Here is a 27,324-nt window from a genome sequence, read left to right as displayed (position 1 = left end):
CGGGGGCCCTTACATCAGTGGTCCTCAAAGCCAGCCATACACTAGAATCCCCAGGGGGTTGTTTTTAAATGTACAGCAATGCCCAGGTACCACCACCAGACTCTGTGACTCAGTTGTTCTGAGGTGAGAGAGTGGGTTTATGTAAATCTAGGTATAAATTATACCTTCACATAAGTATAGATATGCAGACAGAGCTCTCAAGTTTTTCCAGGTGATTCTAATGTGTGTCCAGGGTTGAGAACGACTTATAGCAACTGAAATAATACAGAAGCTATACTACCTTCTGACAAATGAGTAATACAGATAAATAACTGAAAGACCTGCACAGGAAGTTGGTGAAGCCAATCTGAGCAATGGCATTAATTACATGACTATGAAGAAAAGGTGTCAGTGTTCAAGAAATGGATTATTATGCTTTAAATGGGCTAACCAAGTGTTTAGCAAAGAAAGGGTGGCAGTCATACACCAGAATGTGCACTAACACTCCAATTCATAGACAAGAAGCCAGCACCAGCGTTTTCAACAAGATCAGTCCAGAAACCTTGAAAAGCACTTCTGCTCTTTCCCACAGCAGAAACTCAAGAGAAATCTCTCACTTCATTTAACCACCACTGTAAAAGTTATCATAAATTCATAATCTGATACAGCTGACAGAGCCTAGCTCCTCTAATCAAATATTCAAATTGAGACAAGGTTTTGACAAAGCTAAGTATGCATACTGGGCATTAAAAAAAAGATTTAACATTGTTTTTAATTCCCTTGAAGTTACAAGTTGCACTTCTCTGAGTAAAAAGTGAAACTGAAAACAAATGTGCCTAATAAAAGGAAATACTGCCATTGCTTCATTATTATCTGCTTTGCTGAAAAATCAATAAATACAACTAGAAAAGTTACTTAATGAAATATTAATAATAAATATTTCTTACAAATTGGGGGCTTTGAGGAACTAATAGCAGGAAGAAAAGCAAATCTAGGAAGAAAAAACAAATCTAGAAAAAAAAACTGTCCTCTCTCCTCCAAGGGGCCAATGAGGCAGAGCTCACCTGGAAGTCGTTCTTGACTGCGTGGAGGTCATACACAAACAGCTTCTGGCAGTGAGGCAGAAGGAGGGCTAGCAGGAGGGAGAGGGCACTGGGGACCAGCAGAAGGCTCTTCGACAGAGGCGCCTTGTCTGCAGGGAAAAAGGAAACCACTTTCAGAATGATTGTTCCTAAGATTTAAAAAACCACATGGGTGAAAAGCAAGAGAATTCACTTCTTTTAAATCAGAATGAAGACAAAGTTCAGAAACTCTGAAATTTGGTTCTAACATCCACTTTCAAAACATCAACCTCGGGAAGTAAGTGATCAAAAGACACTGGAAACAAGCAGAATGCCCTAGCAGGGCTTCATTGGCAGTTGGCTCTTGAATGAGACCAAGTTTGCAGCCAGAACTTCCATAGAACACCTTTGAGAAAATGGCTACCCAAGTGTAAAGACATAGAGAAGTATGTTTTCTATCAAATCAGCCAGTTAGCTCCTGAGCACGCACAAAATTCATACATATGTAAAAATACATTTTTAATTTTATTTTTTAATTGATACCTATTAGGGAACACATTTTGGGAGTACATGTGATAATTTGATACATTCATACAATCACATCCAGAGAGAGTCTCACTTTGTCACCCAAGCTGGAGTGCAGTGGCACAATCTTGGCTTACTGCAACCTCCACCTCCCAGGTTCAAGCGATTCTCCTGCCTCAGCCTCCTGCATAGCTGGGATTACATGCACATGCCACCACGCCTGGCTAATTTTTGTATTCTTAGTAAAGACCATGTTTCGCCATGTTGGCCAAGCTGGTCTCGAACTCCTTGGCTCAAGCCATCCTCCCGTCTCAGCCTCCCAATATGCTGGGAATACAGGCATGGACCACAGCAACCAGTCCAGGTAATTATCTTAAATATCTCTCTTTTCTTTAGGCTGAATTATTCTCTTCTAGCTATTTTGAAACATACGAGAGATTAGTGTCAACTACAGACACCCTCCTGATCTACTGAACACCAAGTCTTATTTCTTCTAAGTGTATATTTGTACCCATTAATCAACCTCTTTTTATCCCCCTCTCCCTCCTACCCTTCCCAGCCTCTGATAACCACCAACCTACTCTCCATCTTCATGAGATCCACTATTTTAGCTTCCATATGTAAGTGAGAACATGCAATCTTTGTCTTTTTGTGCTTAGTTTATTTCACTTACATGTCTTCTAGTTCCATCCATGCTGCTGCAAATGACAGGATTTCATTCTTTTTATGGCTGAACAATATTTCAATGTGTGTGTATGTGTATATGTATTATATACACATACATAAAATTGTATACATATTATATATATACACACACACACAAACATAAAATTTTCTTTATCCATTATCCATTTTTTTTCTATTCATTGGAAACTTAAAAGAGGGAACTAGTCAATAAAGATGAAAGTATACAACAAAGAGGGCCAGGCATGGTGGCTCACATCTGCACTGATGGACACTTCAGCTGATTCCATATTTGGCCATTGTGAACAGTGCTGCAATAAGCATGGAAGTACAGATATCTCTTTGATATACTGATTTCCTTTCTTTTGAATATATATCCAGTAGTGGATCATATGGTAGTTTTATTTATTTATTTATTTTTTGAGACGGAGTCTCGCTCTGTCGCCCGGGCTGGAGTGCAGTGGCCAGATCTCAGCTCACTGCAAGCTCTGCCTCCCGGGTTTACGCCATTCTCCTGCCTCAGCCTCCCCAGTAGCTGGGACTACAGGCGCCCGCCACCTCGCCTGGCTAGTTTTTTTGTATTTTTTAGTAGAGACAGGGTTCCACCGTGTTAGCCAGGATAGTCTCGATCTCCTGACCTCGTGATCCGCCTGTCTCGGCCTCCCAAAGTGGGTAGTTTTATTTTATTTTTGAAGAACCTCCATACTGTTTTCCATTTTGACTGTACTAATTTACATTCCCACCAACAGTATACCAGGGTTCCCCTTTCTCCACATCCTGGCCAGCCTCTGTTTTGTTTGGTGGTTTTGTTTTTGTTTTTTTGAGACGGAGTCTTGCTCTGTCGCCCAGGCTGGATGTTGTTGTTTTCGAGACAGAGTTTTGCTCTTTCGCCCAGGCTGGAGTGAAGTGGTGCAATCTTGGCTCACTGCAACCTCGGCCCCGCGGGTTTGAGCAATTCTCCTGCCTCAGCCTCCTGAGTACCTGGGATTACAGGCACCTGCCACCATGCCCAGCTAATTTTTGTATTTTTAGTAGAGACGGGGGTTTCACCATGTTGGCCAGGCTGGTCTTGAACTCCTGACCTCAGGTAATCCACCTGCCTCAGCCTCCCAAAGTACTAGGATTACAGGTGTGAGCCAGCGTGCCCAGCAGCCAGCCTCTGTTATTCCTGTCTTTTTGATAAAAGCCATTCTAACTCGGGTGAAATATCTCATTGTGGTTTTGATTTGTATTTCTCTGATGATCAATGATGTTGAGCACATTTTCATATGCCTGTTGGCCATCTGTATGTCTTCTTTTGAGAAATGTCTATTCAGATCTTTCGCCCACTTTTAAATTGGATTATTTGGGTTTTTGCTATTGAGTTGTTTGAGCTCCTTACAAATTCTGGTGACTAATCCCTTGTCAGATGGATTAATCTGCAAGTATTGCAAGTATTTTCTCCCATTCTGTGGGTTATCTCTTTGTTGACTGTTCTTTTGCTGTGCAACGGGAGCTTTTTAGTTTGACGTAATCCCATTTGTCTATTTTTCCTTTGGCTGTCTGTGCTTTTGAGGCCTTACATACAAAAAACCTTTGCCCAGACCAACGTCCTGGAGCATTTCTCCAACATTTTCTGCTAGTAGTTTCACAGTTTCAGGTCTTAGACTTAAGTCTTTCATCCATTTCGATTTGATTTTTATATGTAGTAAGACATATGGGTCTTTCATTTTTCTGTATATGGTTAACCAGGTTTACCAGCACAATTTTTTCTGAGACAGGGTCTCACTCTATTGCCCAGGCTGGAGTCCAGTGGCATGATCACAGTTCACTGCAGACTTGAACTCCTGGGCTCAAGTGATCCTCCCACCTCAGCCTCCCTAGTAGCTGGGACTACAGGCACAAGCCACCACACTTGGCTAATTTTTTTTTTGGAGAGATAGAGTCTTGCCATGTTGCCCAGGCTGGTCTCAAACTCCTAGCCTCAAGTGATCCTCTTGCCTCAGCCTCCCAAAGGGTTAGAATGATAGGCATGAGCCACAGCACCTGGCCCCAGCACAATTTTTTTTGAGGGGACCATTCTTTCTCCATTGTATGTTCTTGGCACCTTTTTTGGCTGCAAATGCATAGATTTATATCTCGATCTTCTAATCTGCTCCACTGGTCTATGTGTCTGTTTTGATGTGAGTATCCTGCTGATTTGGTTACTCTGTAGTATATTTTGAAGTCAGGTAGTGTGATACTTCATCTTGTTCTTTTTGCTCAGGATTGCTTTGGCTACTCAGAGTCTTTTGTGGTTCCATATAAATTTTATGAATTTTTTTTTTTTATTTCTGTGAAGAATGTCATTGATATTTTAAGAGGATTGCATTGAATCTGTAAATTGCTTTGGGTAGTATTGGCACTTTAACAATACTAATTCTTCCAAACCATAAGCATGGAATACCCTTTCATTTTTTTGTGTCCTCTTCAAGTTCTTTCATCAGTGTTTGATACTTTTCCTTGTACATATATTGCACTTTGGTTAATTGATTCCTAGGTGTTTTGTTTTTAAAAAATTAAACGAGGCTAAAAGTGTTAACACCGCTGACTGCAGTGGCCTCCTGAGATTTTCTACCATGAGTACAATTGGAGCCCAGGTCAGTTTTCCAGGAGAAGCTAGTGTGACCTCTGTCTTGTACCAAAAGCAGTCATGTCCCTCTTCCTCCTTGATCTAGTCATTTACATATTAAGTATAACAGAATTATACTACTAAGGGTATTTTAGAAACTATAAATGTCTTCTCTCTTCCCTCTGATATGAGAGAAAAAAAGAAGCAAATTATGTTTTCTTCTAGCTCACTTTTTTTTCCAATAGAACAAAATATCAGCTTTTACCTACTCAGGAACATTTCCTCCAAGCATGTAATTTAATTAAAATGTACACTATTGTGAGACATCTAAGTAGCTCTTCTCTCTCTCTGGTCTTCCTTGGTTCCACGTTTGTATTTTCATGCCTTCCTCTCTCACAGACCCTGAAAACAAGCCCCTTGTTTTCAACAAGCTACTTGCTGAGCTAATCCATGGGACAGAACAAGAGCTATGAGAAGGGAAAGGACTTGGGGCCCAGAAGACTTGGTCTTGAACCCTCATTTTCACACTTACTGATGCTTGCCATTGGACACAGTATCTGACCTCTCTGAGCTTCAGTCACCTCATCTGACCTAATTCTCAGCGTTATGCTAAGAAAGAAGTGAGGTAATACATGTAGAAATGGCTAGCACAGTGTCCGGCCCATGATGGGGGCTCAGAAAAAGAAAGTGAATCTCAATCTAGGAAAACCACTGAAATAACATGCTTTCCTTGGAAATAATTACTTACTTTATATAATAACCCTGTACCTCCCTTTGTATGGGAGCTCTGTTTTCACTCTATTAAATCTTGCAACTGAAAAAATAATAATAAAAAAATAACCCTGTAATATTCATAGTATCAAAAGACTAGTCTTGAGAATTCAAGTGGTACCAGCAGATTTGGTTACAAAAACATGACTGAGATTTCCATCAAATAATGAAACACTTAAGCTTCACAGGAACCAAAAACACTGCCTTTTTTTTCTCTTAATATAGTTGTTATCTCCCATCCTTTTACTGTGAAAAAGTTTACATTTAAGACTTACACTGGGGGTTACATAACAATAATTTTGATAATTGTCATTACTTTTCTATTTCTTAGCTGGCCTTCTGTCTTCATTCTCCTTGTATCTTGGTATCGCTCTACACTCATGGATTTTTACTTAGTCAATGTGTTACAATCAGTTGCATTCTTTTTCCAATGTTCAAACTGTCCAGGTGGAAGCCCTCTGACCAGCTTCTGTGGTCTCTCAACCATGGCCCTCAATGCCTTCTCTGGCTGCCCCACCTATCCATTCATCTTCCTTGCTTTAGGCTCACCTGTACCCGTCCTGCCCAAGACCTAGAATTTCTCTAAGGATCCCTATTAGGGAACGTTGGGAAATGGTCTTTAGAAACCAAATCTGAGGCTGGGCGCAGTGGCTCATGCCTGTAATCCCAGCACTTTGGGAGACCAAGGCAAGCAGATCATGAGGTCAGGAGTTCGAGACCAGCCTGGCCAACATAGTGAAACCCTGTCTCTACCAAAAATACGAAAATTAGCTGGGCATGGTGGTGCATGCCTGTGATCCCAGCTACTTGGGAGGCTGAAGCAGGAGAATCGCTTGAACCCGGGCAATGGAGGTTGCAGTGAGCTGAGATCGCGCCACTGTACTCCACCTTGGGCAACAGAGTAAGACTTTATCTCAAAAAAAAAAAAGAAAGAAAGAAACCAAATCTGAGCACTAGATGTGCTCAGTGTCATTCTGGGTCCCAATGCTTCTAGCTCTTTCAGTAATCAGAGCTAGAAAATATATTTTGAAATCATGATTCATAATGATATTTCCAATTCAAATTTAACAATTTAACACTACAGTGCCATTTTTCTTTTCTTTTTTTGAGACAGGGTCTCCTTGTGTTGCTGATGCTAGAGTGCAGTGGTGTGATCTCAGCTGACCGTAACCTCCATCTCCTAAGCTCAAGCAATCCTCCTGCCTCAGTCTCCCAAGTAGCTGGGATTACAGGGGCAAGGCACCACGACCGGCCTTTTTTTTTTTTTGTAGAGACAGGGTTTTACCACGTGGCCCAGGCTGGTCTCGAACTCCTGAGCTCAAGCGATCTGCCCGCCTCGGCCTCCCAAAGTGCTGGAATTACAGCTGTGAGCCACCATGCCTGGCCTACAGTGCTTTTTCCTAAGCTCTTTGCATTTCTGTCTTTTCTCTCTTAATTATTAATAGTTACCTGCTTGCTTTATCCTAGGTTATACATAAAATTTTAATAATACAATATCAGTATCATTACAAACAATAAACTATTTATTAAGCCCACTGGGCAAAGTTTAAGATATCTTTGAAGATTTTTTTTTTTTTTTTTGGTCCTTAGAGTGTGTGTATGTGTATATATATCTTAACTAAAGATGGACAGGGTCTTGTGTTCAAAAGCTACTTGAAATAATTCTTTTCCCTAGTGGTTATAACACACAGATTTGTTTATTTCTGTTTACATTCAATATTAAAGTTTGCTCCTTTCTCCGTTAAAATTTTTGAATATGTTAAATATTTACATTGTTCAAAAACCAAAACTATGAAAAACAAAGGTTTATTTTCACTTCAGTTATTTATCCCCTCTATCCCATACCCCCAACCCACTCCCATAGATACATACTTCTAATAACTTTTAGCTTAACTCCCAATTTTCTTTTTTAAAAAAACAAGTAACACGTTAACCTATATAAATACATATGTAGACATGGCACAAAAATACACACACTGGCAGTTCCTCATTTCTGCATAGCTCTAATAGGCACAGACTTCAGTTACCATGATTTGGTAAAATAACGCCAGCTCTTCAGTACGCAGATCATTATGTCAAGAAGATGTGCATTATGATGGGCAACCAATCATGTATGTCACTTCTTTCCAAGTCTGTCAGTCACTGGTCACTGGGCAGCTGTTTTTCCATTCATGCACAGACAGTGAAGCATGTTGTTGTGTTGCCTCATCTTCCAATGATAAATTCTTGTGACATTTTACAAAAATATATCATCAAAAGAAGGAACTAGTCAATAAACATGAAAGTATACAACAAAGAGGACCAGGCATGGTGGCTCACATCTATAATCCCAGCACTTTGGGAGGCTGAGATGGATGGATCACTTAAAGTCAGGAGTTTGAGACCAGCCTGGTCAACATGGCGAAACCCGTCTCTACTAAAAATATAAAAAGTAGCTGGGCATGGTGGCATGCTTGTAGTCCTAGCTACTTGGGAGGCTGAGGTGGGAGACTCACTTGAACCCAGGAGACAGAGACTGCAGTGAGCCAAGATCATACCATTGTACTCCAGCCTGGATGACAGGGAGAAACTCCATCTCAAAAAAAAAAAAAAAGTATACAGCAAAGAAACAAAAAGTAATAGTGCTGAAAGTGAAATCTGAATCAAATGTTATCAGGTTATAAAAGAAATATCAAACCACAGGAATGTTGACACTGCCACCATTCAAGGTGGGCAGCTAGAGAAACTCGGTGAAGGTGAACTTACCAACAGGAAGGTGACCGTGATAGAATACTGGCTCCCCCAAGGAGGTCCACGTCCTAATCCCCAGAACCCGTGACTAAGTTGGGTTACACAGCAAGTAGGAGTTAAGGTTGCAGACAGAATTGAGGTTGCTAACCAGATGTCCTTGAGATGAGATTATCCAAGATATCCAAGATATCCAGCTGGATCCAATGCAATCACAAGAGTCTTTTCTTTTTTTTTTGAGACAGAGTCTCCCTCTGTTGCCCAGGCTGGAGTGCAGTGGTACAATCTCCGCTCACTGCAACCTCTGCCTCCCGGGTTTAAGCGGTTCTCCTACCTCAGCCCCCCGAGTAGCTGAGACTGCAGGCGCGTGCCACCACATCCAGCTAATTTTTTGTATTTTTAGTAGAAACGGGTTTCACCATATTGGCGAGGCTGGTCTCAGACTCCTGACCTCATGACCCACCCACCTCGGCCTCCCAAAATGCTAGGATTACAAGCGTGAGCCGCTGGAGTGGCCCACAGGAGTCCTTTTAAGTGCAAGAGGGAGGCAGGAGACTAAGTTTCAGAGTGACAATGTAAGAAAGAGTCCACCAATCACCCTTGGCTTTGACGATAAAATTGGGTCATGAGTCAAGAAATGTGAGCTGCCTCAAAAAGCTACAAAAGGCGAAGAAACAGATTCCTTCTCAGAGCTTCCAAAAGAAATGCAGCCCTGCTGACACCTTGATTTTATCCCAGTGAGATCCATTTTGGACTTCTGGCCTCCAAACTGTAGAATAATAAATTTATTTTGTTTTATTTATTTATTTATTGAAGAGACAGAGTCCCGCTCTGTTGCCCAGGCTGGAGTGCAGTGGCGTGATCTCAGCTCACTGCAACCTCTAGCACCTCCCAGGTTCAAGCAATTCTGGTCTCTCAGCCTCCCAAGCAGCTAGGACTACAGGCGCACGTCACCACGCCCAGCTAATGTTTTTGTATTTTTAGTAAAGACAGAGTTTCACTATGTTGCCCAGGCTGGTCTCGAACTGCTGAGCTCAGGCAATCCGCCTGCCTCAGCCTCCCAAAGTGCTAGGATTACAGTCATGAGCCACCGTGTCTGGCCATATTTCTTTTGTTTTAAACCATCATGTTTGTGATAATTTGTTAGAGAAGCAATAGTACAGTAAAATAGTGATTGTGATGTCCCTGGGGAAGTGATGCTGGCAAAAATCTACATATTAAGGAAACTCTCAGAGATATTTTGTCACATTGAAAGCAGAGAGAATAAAATAATGGAAACTCAGCCAAACTCAGGCGTATGACAAGTCACAAGGTATCATAGAGATACTCCCCATAAGTTACACAATAGGAAGAAGGCAAACACTGCTCAAACTGCTCTTTGGAAGTTTCTTACAAAGAAACAAAACACTTTAATTCTCAATGTCGCTAATGTTTTTAATAAATTACAGTATACTGTTTTACTATTTTTTCATTTCCCTATGCATTTATAACTATATATTTATAAGAGAAAGTCTAAAGTTTTAACAAAGCATTCTTTCAACAAAAATTTTTTAAAATCACGGAACAATCCAAATTTTCCCCATTGATTATTAAAATAGCTTTGCCTGGTTTCAACTTGCACAGTCATTTTTACGGTCCTGCATCACCTTGCAAAGGAAGGACTATCTGTGTGTGTGTGTGTACACTCTTTCCTAAAACAAGGCTGCAATGTGGTCACTTTGGTATGACCTTCAAGCTCAAATGACAAGTCCCTGTCCCTGGTTGTCCAGACCTCCCCACATTCTGGGCCTCCTGCCTCCTCAGCACAACCTCCATTGCTTTGTTCTCAGGAGCCTTTGCTGCAGTCAAACCACACAGCTCACTACCTCCTGAACATGTTGCTTTCTGTTTCAATGCCTTTGGAAATTTTTTCCAGACTTAAATCCCCAAATATCATCAATGCCTTCCTTACTAGCACAGATCTAAATCTTATGCAGCCTTCAAATAACAGTCGTTTCTACTTTCCTCATTCAGCCTGAGTGAACCATTTTAGCCTGAAGGGCTTTTCCCCTACTCTGCACCCTCGTTCCCACACACTACTGTGAGCAGCCAGGGTTTGTACAGTTTTGCTATCCCAACTACAATAAAGATTCCCGAAGGGAGGCCACATGCCTCACTCTTCTCTACATCCATCATAATCCTAGCATCGTTCCTTGCACAGATGAAATGTCCAGATCATTAACAGCCAATATCACAGAAAAGCCTCACTGATGGGGACAGTCTCAGATTCTGTGAGGTGCACCTTCATCTTATTCATAAGAAATTCCCTGGGGGCGAATTTACCAGTTACAGTTGACATTGTGGTTATTGTACTTGTTTAAGCATATAAAAATAGCCCAACTATTTCCTCTCTGGTAAGGTCTTGCGAGCATCTAAACTGGAACCATTAGTAAAGTGGTTGCACACTTTCTTCATGACCAAAATGCAAACAAGGCTCCAAGGAATCTAAAATCTAACCGAGTTCCTCATTGCATAGTAATTCAAAAGTAGAGGAGAGTACCATGACTATGAGCCTAACCAACCTAAATCCTTTCTTGAGCCATTTCAGCCTCAATTTTCCTCATCTGTAAAATGGAGATGAGAACCTACCTCAAAAGTGTCATGAGAAGAAAATGAAATAAAAGAATGAATATAGGGGCTGGGCACAGTGGCTCACACCTATAATCCCAGCACTTTGGGAGGCCAAGTCGGGCAGATCACCTGAGGTCAGAAGTTTGAGACTAGCCTGGCCAACATCATGAAGCCCCGTCACTACCAAAAATACAAAAATTAGCCAGGCGTGCTGGGAGGGCACCTGTAATCCCAGCTATTCAGGAGGCTGAGGCAGGAGAATCTCCTGAATCCAGCAAGTGGAGGTTGCAGTGAGCCAAGATTGTGCCACTGCACTCCAGCCTGGGCAACAAAGCAAGACTCCATCTCAAAAAAAAGAGAAAAGAATGAATATAGAGAATATTGCTCCTACCACCAGCACCATCACAACACCCCAGGTTTCCCCCATTAAAGGCAAGCTCCTTTGTGACTCTGACAGGACTGAAGATGGAGCAGGGGTGATGTAAGTGCAAGGGGCAGCTTGATTCATCTTTCCTTCAACTTGGGTTTCCACTTGTCCTTGTGCAATGGTCCCCGTCATTCCTTCCTCTTCCTTGCCAGTTTGAGCAACTCAACGTGAGTGGAGAAAGTCACAGAGCTGAGCTACAAGACCTCACCATAAATTCTTGATCTCAAATCTCAAGATGACACTCTACACTTACCAGTGTTTCCACTGATTTTCTCTAGTATATCTGCTCTACAACTTCTTATCTCACACCATCTCTTCTTTTCTAACCTCTCAAATCTCCCTAATTCACATTCCCAACTTGAATACCAAACTCCCAACGCATCCACCAAATGAATAAATGAGTGGTTTGCTTTGGTATTCTCAATCATCCTCTAAATATGAGTAGGCATCCATGCTGTACCATGCATTATTCTAGGTTCTGAGGCACAGCAATAAACTGTGGACAAAGTCCCTAGTCTTGTAGTTTAGAGTCTAGACAGGAGAGAAAAGCAACAACAAACAAAACAAGGTAGATATACATTATGTCAGATGGAAATAAATCCTACGCAAAATGAACTAGGGAAAATAAAACCTGTGGCTTTGTTATTCACCACATATTTCCTGTCTCTTCCCAAACCCATGGTAGGACTGCTCCCCACCCCCACTCCCAAATGAAGTGAGGCATGGCAATGTGACTTGCTCTGGCCAAGTAAATGAAAGCTAAGTCACTTCCAGGAGGACCCTTTAAGAGCCAGGGAATCATTCTTGCTCTTTTCATCTGCCAATGTGCAAGATGGTGGGGTAGCCATCAGCCAGCTCCTGGGGCTGACGACAGTGTAGAGTGGACCCCTCCCAGGTAACTCGCAATGGAGATGGAACAGCAGTGAGATGTGAGCCTTGTTGTCTCGGGTTCCTGATATTTCCGAGTTGTTTGCTACTGCAGCATAACTTGGCCCACTGCTGGTGGGGAAGGAGGCGTGCCATCTTATCCAACCTGGTTAGGGAAGACCTTCTTGTAATGTGGATCTGGGCAGAGACCTGAAGATATAGGCCTTGCAGATACCTGAGGGAAGGGTGATCCTGGTGGAAAAAAAAAGCAAGCACATATGCTTTGAGATGAAAACATGCTCAACATGATTAAGAGATGATAAGGCTGCCAACCAGCAAAAGCAGAGTGAGCATGAGGCAGACAGGGAGGGAGCTAAGGTCAAAGAAGTGGTGATGGGAGAAAATAGTCCAGAGCCCTACAGTCTATTATGAGGACTTTAAAACCTTTCCTCTGGATGTGCAGGGTGCTTTGGGGAGGTCTCAGGAGAGGAGTAACATGATTGGAAAAGGTTTTAAATGATGACTTTGGTTGTTAAATTGAGAAGAAATTACAGCAAGGAAAGGGTAGAAGATAGGAGACCAGTTAGGAGGCTGTTAGGGAATCCAAGGAAGAAAGGAGGATGTTCAAACCAGCAGGGTGGAGGTGGAGATGAAGAGGGGGGTCGGAACTGGGATATGTTGTGAAGGTGCTGCAGACAGGATATGCTGACTGACTGGGTGTATGGGCAGATGGAGAAGTCAGGAATAAAACTAAGTTTTGTTCTGGGCCACTGGAAGAACTGCTGGCAGTTGCTGAGATGGCTCTGACTAAGTTCCGGACATGCTGTCTTTCCCACCTACAAGATCCGGGCCCATGTAGCAAAATGCTCCCCCAAGCCTTCACCTGCCAGGTCTCTCTCCTCTCTACCAGTGCCACTCAAAATAACCAGCCTGCAAAGTGCTACCCGCTCACACTGGGGTCAGAGCTTGTGCCAAATGTGAATCAACACACTGCGTCCTTCAGGGATGACGTCCTGCTATGAAAACACATCATTTAAACTAAACACATGCTCTGCTCAAATGTCACCTTATCCTTTGTCCCGCTTTTTTCATAGCACTTAACAGTGGATTTAATAGTGATTCATCAACTCTATGATTCAAACTGATACACCATTATTTTTATGGCCACTAAAAAATAAACGCTGCCAAATATAATTCTAAGACATCATCAATTATAAGGCGCATTCCAACTTTAGAATCATTAAAATGTGGGAACAAATGCATTTTAGAATCAAGGAAATATATTGCTTGGTCTATTGTCCATTCCCCCACCTTCAGTCTCCACTAGAACACAAGCTTATTTAGGGCAGCAGCTTTGTCTGGTACATTCCCTGTTGCAGCATCCCTCATGCCTCTAACAGGACCTGGCACGTAAAGGCAGTCAAGAGTGTTTGTTAAACAAACGGGGAGTGATGTGAAGCAGGTGCTCAAATGCTGGCGGGAGCAACCCAAGTGTCCACTGGCAGATGAATGGATAAACAGGTAAACAAAATGTGGCACACACATATAAGGGTGATCAATTCAGTCTTAAAAAGGAAGGAAACTGGCACATGCAACAACATGCATGAACCTTGAGGACACTATGCTGTATGAAATAAGCCAGTCACAAAAAGATAAATATTACATGATTCCACTTATTTGCAGTACCTAGAGTAGTAAAATTCACAGAGGCAGAGGGTAGAAAAGTGGTTGCCAGAGGAAGGGTACAGCGGAGGGGAGGAAGGGGGAAATGGGAAGTTGTTTAATGGGTACAGAGTTTCAGTTCTGCAAGATGAGAAGAGCTACAGACATCGGTTGCACAATATGAACGTACTTAATACTACTGTACTAGACACAAAAATAGTTAAGATTGTACATTTTATATTATGTACATTTTACCACAATTAAAAATTAAAACTAAATATAAGCAAATACTTACTGAACTAATAACTGACCCTGTTTATACAACCATTTTAATTCTGTCCAGGACCAAACAAACCCCTAAAAATACAGATCTGATAATTACCATTAAGTATTCCTCTCAAGATGAGCAGAAGTCAGATCTCAAAAACCTATGTGGAAAGCAATAATACACAAATATCCAAAAAGTTGCACATCACAGGATAAGTATACAGTATCATTATGCACAATAAGATTCACTCATCAACTCAAGATTTGTACTTTAACTACGTAAAAATTTTAACTCAAAAAAACCCTTTAAATAATTCTTAAACTCTGGTTAATAACAATGCACATTTAAGTGTTTAGAGAAAATGTGACTATAATCTACTTTGAAATGCATTTTAAAAAATAATATGGTACTGATCAAACAAATAGAGGGATTGATATTTGCTAAAGCAAACATACTAAAATGTTAATTGTAGAATCTAGGTGATGGGTATATGGGTGTTCAGTGTACCACTCTTTCTACTTTGTGGCATGTTTGAAATTTTGCATAATTAAAACATTGGGTGGGGGGTACACAGAGAATCATAGAATCTGAGAGCTGAGAAAGGACTTCAATGAAGCAAAAATTAATAGAACTGAAATGAGACATAGATAAATCCACAAATATAATTGGAGAATTCAGCACTCTTCTCACAGTAATGGATAGTACAAGTAAACAGAAAATCACTGTTATGGACTGAACGTGACCCCCTCAAATTGGTATGTTGAAGCTCTGTGTTGACTGTGTTTGGAGAGAGGCCCTTTAAAGAGGGAATTTAGGTTAAGTGAGGTCATAAGGATAGATTGAGCCCTAATTCAATGTGACATGTCTTTATAAGAAAAAGGAGAGACCCAGGGATGCTCCCACACACAAAGGAAAGACCATGTGATGACACAGCTAGAAGGCAGCAGGCTCCTGCAAGGCCCCAGGAGAAACCAAACTTGCCAAGACCCTAAGCCTGGACTTCTAGCTTCTGAGTCTGTGAGAAAATTAATTTCTGTCCTTTAAGCCACCCAGTCTGTGGTATTTTGTTACGGCAGCCCAAGCTGACTAGTAAAATCAGTAAGGATATACAAGACCTGAAAAACATTATCAACCAACTTGGCCTGATTGACATTCATAGAACACTCCACCCAACAACAGCAAGTTACACATTTGTTCAAGTGCAGATGGAGCATTCACCAAAATAGACTATATTCTGGGCATAAAAGATTCCTCAAAAAATTTAAAGGAATTAAAATCATACAAAGCATGCTCCTTGGCCACAAAAAAAAATTAGAAACCAACAACAGAAAGATGGACAATCCCCCAAATATGTGAAAACTCAACAACACATTTCTAAACAATATCTGGGTCAAAGAGAAAGTCACAAAGGAAATTAGACTATATTTAAAACAGAATTAAAAACTGAAGCACAACCAAGCAAAATTTGTGGACTGTAGCTAAAGCAATGCTTAGAGAGGAAAGTGTAGCATAAAAATGCTTATATTAGGAAGAAAAAAGGTCTCAAATAATGGTATAGGTTACAATCTTTAAAAAAAAAAAAAAAAAGAGCAAATTAAAATCTAAGCAAGCAGATGTAAAAAAATAATTAAGAGTAGAAATCAATGAAATGGAAAAATCAAACTATAATAGAGACAAATCAATGAAACTCAAAGCTGGTTATCTGAGATCAATAAAACTGATACACTTCCAGCAGAAATGATCAGGACAAAAAGAGAGAAGACACAATTATCAATATCAGGAATAAAGAGGGGGCATCACTACTGATCCCAGAGACATTAAAAGGACAGTAAGAAGTTGCACAACAATGTGAATGTACTTAATGTCACTGAACTGTGACTTAAAAATAGTTAAAATAGTAAGTTTTATATTACGCATTTCTTATCACTACTAAAATTTATCACAACTAAATTTTTTTTGAAAGGGAATGTTATGAAATACTTTATACCCATAAATTTGACAACTTAGATGAAACAGGCAAACTCCTTGGAAGACACAATCTACCAAAGCTCATTCAAGAAGAAATAGACAACTTAAACAGTCCTATAGATATTATGAAATTGAATTTATAGTTAAAAGACTTCCAACAAAGAAAACTCCAAGCCTGATGGCTTCAGGGGAGAATTCTACCAAGCATTTAAATACCAATTCTACACAAACTCTTTTACAACACAGAAAAATAGGGAACGCTTTCCAACTCACATTATGAAGCCAATGATACACTGTTAGCAAAACCAGGTAAAGATATTAAAAGGCAAAAATTAGACCAATATACTTTATTAACATATTAACAGATGCAAAATTCTCAACAAAACATCAGTAAATCAAACCTAGCATTATATAAAAAGAATAGGCCGGGCGCGGTGGCTCAAGCCTGTAATCCCAGCACTTTGGGAGGCCGAGACGGGTGGATCACGAGGTCAGGAGATCGAGACCATCCTGGCTAACACGGTGAAACCCCGCCTCTACTAAAAAAAAAATACAAAAAACTAGCCGGGCAAGGTGGCGGGCGCCTGTAGTCCCAGCTACTTGGGAGGCTGAGAAAGGAGAATGGCGTAAACCTGGGAGGCGGAGCTTGCAGTGAGCTGAGATCCGGCCACTGCACTCCAGCCTGGGCGACAGAGCGAGACTCCGTCTCAAAAAAAAAAAAAAAGAATACATCATGACCAAATAAAGCTTATCCTGGGAATGCGAAACAAATCAATGTAATTTACCATATCAACAAGTTTAAGTATACTATGAAACCATTCTCATCCTGCCCAATTACTGCTTATTCTATGAAACCAATTTGTCATCAACTCATAAGGCTAAACTGACCACTTACTGCTATTTGTTAACAATGGGCTATCCCTTTGATCTAACCTCTACTATTAATTACTAATATAACCAACTAGTAACTACTAATACCAACCAACATTTATTAAGCCCTTAGGAAGTGGAGGCATTAGCATGACACTTTACGTGTGCTACTTTGCTCCTGCCACTCCACTACAGGGCCTATGTGCCTGTTACTCTCTCTACCCAAAATGTTCTTCCCATGTCCAGCTTATCCTCATCATTCAGTCCTCATTTCAAACAGCACCTCCCCAGAGTGGACTTCAATCGTAATTTTTTGCTTTTGAGTGCGTCATCCTGGTTAATTTACTCTGTGGCATTCTTTACTACTTGAAATTCTTTGTTTGCTTCTTTGTCTGTCTCCTTCATCAGAAGGTAAACTCTATGAAGATAGGGTCCTAGCTGTCTTGCTCACTGCCCATATCCCCATAGCCAGAATGCCACCACTTAGCACACAGTTGCCTTTCAGTAACTATGTGGTGAATGAATGAATTACATGGTTTAATCCTCAAAATAACCCTATGAGGTAGACGTTACTCTTCTCAGATTTATACAGAAGACAAAACTGTGACTCGGAGATATTACCTATCCATGACAACAAAATGTCTTAGCCGGGGTTCCCCTGAGAGTAAAAGGTGAGGCAAAGGCTTACAGGCAGGTACTTTATTTTAGGATATGATCCCAGGGAGCAGTGGTGAAGGACACAGGGAGGGAAACAGAGGAAGAGTCCAAAGAAGGGCACTGTCAAGTAGGCGATCGCCATGAGTGACAGATGTTTCTGACAGATGCTGGAACCTGCAGGACTTTCTAAGAAGCCTGCTGAATGTGTCTCAACTACCATCACAGGTGGAACAGGGCAGCATTTTTATCCATCAGCTTCCATCCTCAATGGTCTAGGGTGGCCACAGAAAAGAAGCTCCACAGGAGGAACAGAGAAATAAGAACAACAAACCAGCTTACACACCAAATGGGACTCTGTAGAAACAGAATAAAAGGTGAGGCAGAGTACACAGAAACAGTGCGCAAGAAGAGGCTAGTGAGCAGCAGAACCAGAATTCAAGCTCTGATAATTCGGACCGCAAGCACAACTGACTACACTGCATTGCCATATAGTGCCACGGTTCAAAGAAATGTTCACCTTCACAGTGGATTTCAAGTAAAAGACATACACAATCACAAACGGCACTAACAGAAATCAAAGTGGTGCCCTGTGTAACAAAAGTAAATGTAATTGTGAACGAAATATAAAGACTGCAGTCTGTGGAGGCTGCAACACAGATCCAAGAAATCCATTTCTAGAAATTTAGCCCAAAGTAATTATCATAAATGAGCACAAAGATTTTGCTACAAAAATGTTCATCGCAGCACTGTTTATAATAGTGAAAAGACTAGAAACAATATGAATATCCAGTTGGGAAATGGGTAAATTATGTTCTATCCATAAAAATGGAATAATATTCAACATTAAGAAACAGGTTGTAGAAAAATATTTCACACCTTGGAAAGATGTTCCTAAACAGTAAGTGCAAAATGTTCTAGTGGTATTACTATACAAAAATAATATATCAATACTTTTTTTAGAAGCATCTACGAAAATATTACCAGTGATAATCTCTGGCCTGTTCATGGAGATCTTAATTTTTTACAAAAAAAAATCTATTTTGACAATTAGAAAAAATAATTTGTAACTAGTTACTAATTCAAGAAAAAGATCCATATGGTGCATCCTTACACACTGAGATGGGGCAAGTCACTAGCAATCTTCAGCCTCTCTATGAGCAGAGCCAGTAAGTGGTTCACACATACAGAACCCAAGCAGAGATCAAACAGAAGGTTAAGAAAAAGTCACTTCTCTGCAGGAGATCCTTCCACCTTTGAAAATAGGGATGCTACAAATTTTGAGAATAACAGACAATGCATTAACCTAAAAGTAAAAATGCAAAATACCTCTCTGGCAAAGATAATATAAAAACACAAAGTTTAAGATTTCCTTTCGGGTCTGATTTCTTTTTGGTTTGACCAAAGTACACAGTCATTTCTTTGAGGCAATAAATACTAATCAGGCTTGGGTGACTATGTATTATCCTAAAATAAATATTACAGTATATGTGGAGTATTTTATGCCAGGCACTGTGCTAATAAAAGCACTTTATATGTAATACCATCTCAGTGATTATAATAGCCCTAAAGCAGGAATTAATTATCAGCATTCTCTAGGTGAAGAAATAAACTAAGAATGGGTAAATAACCCACTAAAGGTTACGGTTAGTTAGTAGAGGGGCCGGGATTTGAACTTGGTTCTGCCTGACTATAAAGAAACCATTTCTTTTTAATATATAAGAAGGAAGTACAATAACTTTATATGATTACTATTTTAATACTTAAGATATATCTTTTTGGTTCCTCAAAAAGTCAAGCATAGAATTATGACATGACCTAGCAATTACACTCTGAGGCATATACCCAAGAAAACTGAAAACACAGTGTTTTTCCACAAAAACCTACATACAAATGTTCATAGTAGCTTTATCATGGTAAGACAAAAAGTGGATACAAACCAATGTCCATCAACAAATGAACAAAATGTATATCCATACAATAGAATATTATTCAGCCATAAAAGGAATGGATCTTGATACATGCTACAACATGGATGAACCTCAAAAACAATATGCTAAGTGAAAAAAAGCCAGTCATACAAAGTTACATACTGTATGATTCCACTTATATGAAATGTCCAGAATTTTAAAATCCATACAGACTGAAAGCAGATTAGTGTTTGTCAGGGGCAGTTGGGAGAAGGTAGTGGGGCATGACTGCTTTACACAGGGATGTCTAATCTTTTGGCTTCCCTGGGCCACACTGGAAAAGAAGAATTATCTAGGGCCACACATAAAGTACACTAACACTAACAATAGTTGATAAGCTTAAAAAAATTGATAAAATCTCAGAATGTTTTAAGAAAGTTCACAAATTTGTGTTGGGCTGCATTCAAAGCTGTCGTGGGCCACATATGGCCCATGGGCTGCAGGGTGACAAGCTTGGCTTAATGGGTACTCCGTTTCTTTCTGGCGTGATAAAATGTTCTGCAATTAAATTGTGGTTGGTGTTAATTGTACAACAATGTAAATGTAGTGGAAGTCAATAAGTGAACATTTTTAAACGGTTAAAACGGCAAATTTTACCTGAATAAAATATGTACCTTTTGGTTACTAGAGACACTAACCACAGGCCTTGCAAAGTTTTGTCCTGTGGGCTGTTACAGAAGCATTCTAGCTGAAGACAGACAGGTAGGGGAGCAACCCAGAAACTGCCTGCCTCCACAAGTCACGCATGTAAAAATACAGACATCAAAAAGCCCTGTAGGGTTCACACCCTTGAGAGGAGGGGCCGCCATATCCTACCACAACATTGGTTTTCCTATGTCTGACTACTTAACTATTTGGCAAATTTCTCAGGGTTCTCACAAGTATGGGGTGACTTGATGTCTCATAAAGTAATTTTCTTATAAAGTTTTTCATCAGAAAGGAGCTAAAGCAAAACTAAGGGCAGAAATCCACAAAAGCACAGTAAACCCACGCCTTGCAAGAGACATCTTCCACTTCCACTATGATTTATTCCTCAAGTCTCTGGACTTCCTAGAAGAAAACTTAATGAAACTTAGATTCAGTGACCACATTAGGGAGGAATGAGTGCCTCCTGGTGATCATCTCAACAAAGACTGCCCAGGGATCAAAATGTTCCAGGTTTATTTTTGTTACACCCATTTCCCTACAGTGTTTAGAAGTAAAACACTGGAAGCCATCAATCAGCTCCTGTCCCTAATGCATTGGGGAGAATTCAATGACACTGGACACCTGCTACACTGACTGCTCCTCATGCAGGTCCCCAAACAACTGGGCAGAGTGCCTGGCTCAGGCCGGCAGTCAATAAACACTTGTTATCAAAGCAATAGTTATACAGTTTATCTGGAAAATAAGCCGGAGAAAGTGCTAAGAAGTTTCCAGGAAAAAAAAAAAAAAAAAGGTCAGGAAAGAGAAGAACTTACCCTCTATATACAAAAAATGTGCTCCACATCTAAAATACTTAAACAATGTGAATTAAAGGGGAGGAAAGAGTGAGCTGTAAAATTTTAAAAGGAAGTCCTAAAACAGCACCAAACACAGAGGCCTGCATGCCAGAGAAAAGTGTATCAAATCTGCAAGTCAGCAAAGGCACTGGGCACCTAAATGTTCATTTTGGTCCCACCGCTGTGGTGGCCACCAGTTGGGTTTATACTTCTTAGGGAGATTTTATACAGACATTAATACTTTCATTAAATGTAAAAAGCAGCAATTACTAAAAGTACTAATTAGACAAGAAATATAATGAAATAATTTTAAAAGCCAAAAGAAGTTTAAAAAATTATGACTGTAACACACAAATATGGGATAAATCAGTTAACAGTTGGAATAACTCTTAAAAAGTAAATCAGGAAGCTTACAGAAAGTTCTGGACCATGTGATAAACTGTAAAAAAGAAGAAATAATACTTCTCAAGGGGGGAAATGTGTGGTTAGTGGCAAGAAAATGTGTTGTAAATTCAAGTGCCTACAGAGGCTAGGCAGACAGTGAAACGGGGGAGTCGATGGCAAGAAGGTGGGCGAGAGCTGGGCGGATGCTGCCACATAACAACTCGCACTGAGGCTGCCAGATCATCTGCCTCAGGACATTACAGACACCTGAACTTAGGTCTGAAATAAGCCAATTTTAAAGTGCTGGCAAGTAACTCTCCTCTCCAACCCGCCCCCCACAACCTCTACAGAGACCAAAGGAAACGCCTGGGGCCTGGAGAAGCACCGCCGGGTGGGCATCCGTCAGCGCAGCTGAGACACCAGAGGGCCGCATGCCGGGGCATGTGCGGTAACAGCTGACCCCAAGCCGGGGTGCCTCCCTGTGTTCAAGGACCCAAGGAGTCGGAGTCAACCAAACAGGGTGACAAGCAAGGATGCCCGAACTACAAAGATGGCGCTGGAACGTCCCCAGGCCACATAAGAGGGTCTGCCTCCGCAGTTTCAGCGTAGCCTACGTGAGTCTGGGTTGGAGAAAGGGCAAGCAGAACACACGCCTGCACGGCGGAGAAACCCAAGTCTTGTTTTAAAGCTTTGATGAGCCACGGGACCTCTCCCTGGGAGAAAAGCGTAAGAGATCCGAGCAGAAAAATCCTTGCAAGTTTGGGCTTCTGAGTGGCCCTTCAGCACCTAATGGGTGGGGGGACTGATACTGAGCAACGGCCTAGCTGAAGCGGGGAACAAGCCCCATTGAAACCCCAAACACTAAAATTAATTCGAAAAAGAGGAAAGAGGCTGGGTGCGGTGGCTCACGCCTGTAATCCCAACACTTTGGGAGGCCGAGGCGGGCAGATCACCTGAGGTCAGGAGTTCGAGACCAGCCTGGCCAACATGGTGAAATGCCGTCTCTACAAAAATTAGCCGGGCGTGGTGGCAGGCACCTGTAATCCCAGCTACTAAGGAGGCCGAGGCATGAGAATCACTTGAACCCGGGAGACGGAGGTTGCAGTGAGCCAAGATCGCGCCATTGCACTCCAGCCTGGGGGACAAGAGCAAGACTTCGTCTCAAAAGAAAAAAAAAAAAAAAGAAAGAAAAAGGAAAGAGGAAAACAGTCCAGCAAAAACAATGAAACCAAGAAGACCGCCAGGTAAAATTCCAGTCTAAGACAGCAGACCCAGGACACCTGTCCACGTTCCCACCATTCCAAAGTTGTTTCAAAATAAAAGAACCCTCAAAACACCAGAGAAATGTGTCCTTTCAACTGAGTCCAGAGAAAGAATCAACAATTACTAAGACCTGGGGAAGAATACAAGCAATTCTCAGGAGAATTGAGGGCATTTCTCAAACTGCAGGCATTACCACTACAGCACCACAGTTTCTGCCTGCCCTGATCCTGTTATTTAATATTTTTCTTTAAATCACCTTACTGTGATTCACATAAATATTTTAAAGGAAATTTGGTATCACTACAGTAAATGGAAAACAAGTGTCGCTTTCTCATTAGTAGGTGGTAACTCTAAAAATAAACACACTAGGCCAGGCACGGTGACTCACACCTGTAATCCCAGCACTTTGGGAGGCCAAGGTGGGCGAATCACCTGAGGTCAGGAGTTCGAGACCAGCCTGGCCAACATGGTGAAAACCTGTCTCTACTAAAAATACAAAAATTAACCAGGTGTGGTGGTGGGCACCTATAATGCCAGCTACTACTTGGGAGGCTGAGGCATCAGAATCCTTGAACCAGGGAGGCAGAGGTTGCAGTGAGCCAAGATTGCACCGCTGCACTCCATCTGGGGTGTCAGAGTGAGACTGTGTCGCAAACACGCAAACACATACACACACACACAAATACAGGTTGGTACAAAAGTAATTGCCATTTTACTTTTAATGGCAAAAACCGCAATTACTTTTGCACCAGCCTGTAACAAAACAAAGTTATTAAAGTCTAATATTACCTCCTGCCCTTTTTGTTACAATGGGAAAACAGCCATTATTAGAGAGGTCTTTCAGACTAGCACCAAACCAAGATTTTCTATTTGATCCAATCAGGAATAGTAAGAACTGAAAAGGGCAGTTTGAATCACGGTGCAACGAAGGAGTAGGCGGTGGGATCTCACCGTGGGTCTGATTAGCCCTTTCTCTGCCTTGCTTGAGCTTCAGCAGAATTCGAAATGGCTGGCAGTAAGGCTGGGAAGGACTCCGGAACGGCCAAGACAAAGGCGGTTTCCTGCTCGCAGAGAGCCAGCTTGCAGTTCCCAGTCGGCCATATTCATCGACACCTGAAATCTAGGACGACCAGTCACAGACGTGTGTGCACGACTGCCGCTGTGTACAGCACAGCCATCCTGGAGTACCTCACCGCAGAGGGACTTGAACTGGCAGGAAATGTATCAAAAGACTTAAAGGTAAAGTGTATATTACCCCTCGTCACTTGCAACTTGCTATTCGTGCAGATGAAGAATTGGATTCTCTCATCAAGGGTACAATTGCTGGTGGTGGTGTCATTCCACACATCCACAAATCTCTGATTGGGAAGAAAGGACAACAGAAGACTGTCTAATGGATGCCTGGATTCCGTGTTATCTCAGGACTCTTAAATACTAGAACAGCTGTCCAGTGTTGGTGATTCCAGTGGACTGTATTTCTGTGAAAAACACAATTTTGTCTTTTTGTGATTCTATTTGAGCAAGTTGGAAGTTTAATTAGCTTTCCAATCAACCAAATTTCTGCATTTGAGTCTTAACCATATTTAAGTGTTACTGTGGCTTCAAAGAAGCTATTGATTCTGAAGTAGTGGGTTTTGATTGAGTGGACTGTTTTTAAAACTATTTGGATTTTAATTGTGATGCAGAAGTTATAGTAACAAACATTTGGTTTTGTACAGACATTATTTCCACTGTGGTGGATAAGCTCAATAAAAATCCTATCTCAAAAAAAAAAAAAAAAAAAAAGAACTGAAAAGGGAGTCATGACCTGACTTTTATTTCAATGGTGTTTACTGTTGGGCCCACAACCTGTCTAAAATCATCTCCAGTGGTGCAAATGCCACCGAGCAAGCATGACAGTGGGGCCTCAAACCCGTCCCCAAACCCACTGTCTACAAGCAGCCTTTCCCCCACCATTCCAGGTTGGAGAAGTTTACTTATTCCCCCAAAATAAAATCCTAGAAATTCTCCAAAAAGGGTGGGGTGGGGGGCAATCTGCTTAAGGAGAACATTAAGGGGGTTGGAGGTCTGCAAAAAAATAGAAGAGAGCTTGGGGTAACTTCAAACTTCCAAACCAGATCACAGCACAGGTGACGGGGAATGGAAAAGGAGGGTAATAAGAAGGGCAGCTTCACTCAGGAGTACAAGCCACAGAAAGCGCTGAGCTCCGCTTTGAAGACTGCAGGGGGTTCTCACATTCCTGCCTCCCCCCACCACTACCTACTCCCCACCTCTGCACCCTATATGCAAACCAGCCTATTCATATGCCTTGCATACTAAAACAGAACCTAGAGTCAGCCCTGCCATTTGAAGTTTGAGCCTCTTGCTGGAAAAGGCTGTACCCACAAAGAGGAAACCCACACTAGGTAATTAGGAATCCAGTCATTCAGGACCGCACAAGAATGGCCAAGCAAGATTCAGAAGTTCACTACCTGTGTCCTTACACGAAAAAAATTTACTCCAGGAGGGATTCCAGGAAAAAACAAACAAACAAACAAAGATGCCAAGGCAAAAAATAATGCAAGATTCAAGAAACAACGGGGCAGGTTTTCTGACCTAGGTTCTAACCCTGGCTCTACAATAAATACACAATCAGGCCAGGGGCAGTGGCTCACGCCTGTAATCCCAGCACTTTGAGAAGATGAGGCAGGCAGATCGCTTGAGGTTGAGACTTCAAGGCCAACACGGTGAAACCCCATCTCTAGTAAAAATATAAAAATTAGCCAGATGTGGTGGTGTACACCTGTAATCCCAGCTACTAGAAGGCTGAGACAGGAGAATCGCTTGAACCTGAGGGGCAGCGCTTGCAGTAAGCTGAGATCATGCCACTACACTCCAGCCTGGGCGACAAAGCAAGACTCTGTCTACAATAAAATAAAATATTCTTATCCTTTGACTCTATAATTCAACATTTATGATTATTTCTTTAAAATGAAGTTAAAGATGCAATCAATAACTTAGTTACAAATATGTTCTAAGTGTTTCTAAGTGAGAAAATACTGCAAAAAAACTTATTTTAGTACGATAAAATGTTACAATTGACCAGGTGCAGTGACTCATGCCTGTAATCCCAGCACTTTGGGGGGCCGAGTCAGGCGGATCACCTGAGGTCAGGAGTTCAAGACCAGCCTGGTCAACATGGTAAAACCCTGTCTCTACAAAAATACAAAAATTAGCAGGGCATGATGGCAGGTGCCTGTAATCCCAACTACTCAGGAGGCTGAGGTAGGAGAATCACTTGAACCCAGGAGGCGGCAGTTGCAGTGAGCTGAGATCATGTCATTGCACTCCAGGCTGGACGACAGAGCAAGACCCTGTCTCAGAAAAAAAAAATAAAGTTACGGACAGGGCGTGGTGGCTCATGCCTGTAATCCTAGCAATTTGGGAGGCCAAGGAAGGCAGATCACCTGAGGTCAGGAGTTCAAGACCAGCCTGGCCCACATGGTGAAACCCCATCTTAAATTTAAAAAAAAAAAAAAAAAATTGAAAAAAAAAGTTATAATCATTCAAACTTATGTTTTTTCATATCTGGGATGCTGGAAGAACATCGAGTGTATATCTGAATGCCGTTTCTGTATAAAACCAAATGTATAGGTGTATGGATGTGTGTATATACATGTGTCAGGAAAAAAAAAGAATGCATAGATAAGCACATACACAGAAAAAGTCTAAAAGAATGAGCACTAGACTACCAACAACGGTGATGTGGGTGGGGGAGTCATTATGTGGGACTAGTCCTTTCTACAGTACATACAATATTTGTATAATTTTTGAACTTTTTCAACATGTTTCAGTTTTGTAATAAGGCAAAACAAAGATAATGGTAAAAGTTGGCTTGAAGATTACTTAATGACATGGAGTGAATTCATTCAAGAAGATTAAATGAAAAAAGCAGAATATGAAACTGTAGATAGGCTGACTTTTCCTTTAAAAATGTGTATTTACATGCACACATAAAGGAGAAAAAAAATTATACAACAACAATACAGAAATAATGATCAAATCTGGGCAGTACAATGAAATGGAAATTTATGTTTGTTCCCTATATTTTATTTCCCCCAATAAATCTTAGAAACAGAGTTAATAAAGTCAAACAGATTTCTCTGTTGCAGGGCTGCAAAGGGTCTTTGAAGTGTCAATCTGCATTGTCAATGTCAAAAAACAGTATGGCCAACAACATACCCAACCTAACTTGGCTACAGAACCCTTTCCAAAGATGAGTGTCATGCTCTTCCCATTGTATCATGTCCACCGAAGGGACTAAATTCTGGGAAATGACTGAAAACAATGGCAATGTAACTTAGAAAGCCTTAGGGAAAAATCTGGGGGGAAGATCACGATTTAAATAAGGATTACTTTATAATTCTCATTTACACTCACAATTTAAATGAGGGTTAAAACTTCAGGAGCTCCTCATAGTATCGTTTCACAAAGCACACTTCAAAAATGCTAAATTATTGATGAGATATGCTTTAGCAAGTTTCACTTATTAAAATGCTATAAAAATGCCAATTTTAAAATTTC

General features: G+C 41.1%; 1 protein-coding gene and 1 pseudogene across 2 annotated transcripts in view; one reads left to right on the top strand and one right to left on the bottom strand.

Moving 5' to 3' along the window:
* UBAC2 (UBA domain containing 2) overlaps window positions 1-27,324 on the bottom strand; it is a 186,691-nt gene that overhangs the window by 147,959 nt on the left and 11,408 nt on the right. Inside the window, exon 2 of one of the 2 annotated variants that reach the window (XM_003914029.5) lies at window positions 1,044-1,171. The exons of the other annotated variant lie outside the window; for it this stretch is intronic. Coding sequence (XP_003914078.2) covers window positions 1,044-1,171 — 128 coding nt within the window. The remainder of the gene's footprint in view (window positions 1-1,043; window positions 1,172-27,324) is intronic. 2 annotated transcript variants of the gene reach the window in all.
* LOC108582958 lies at window positions 23,758-24,549 on the top strand (annotated as a pseudogene).

Source organism: Papio anubis, chromosome 15, assembly GCF_008728515.1.
Source record: "Papio anubis isolate 15944 chromosome 15, Panubis1.0, whole genome shotgun sequence".
Taxonomy (NCBI): domain Eukaryota; kingdom Metazoa; phylum Chordata; class Mammalia; order Primates; family Cercopithecidae; genus Papio; species Papio anubis.
Note: the sequence above shows the minus strand (reverse complement) of the source record. Positions and strands in the feature narration are given on the sequence as shown.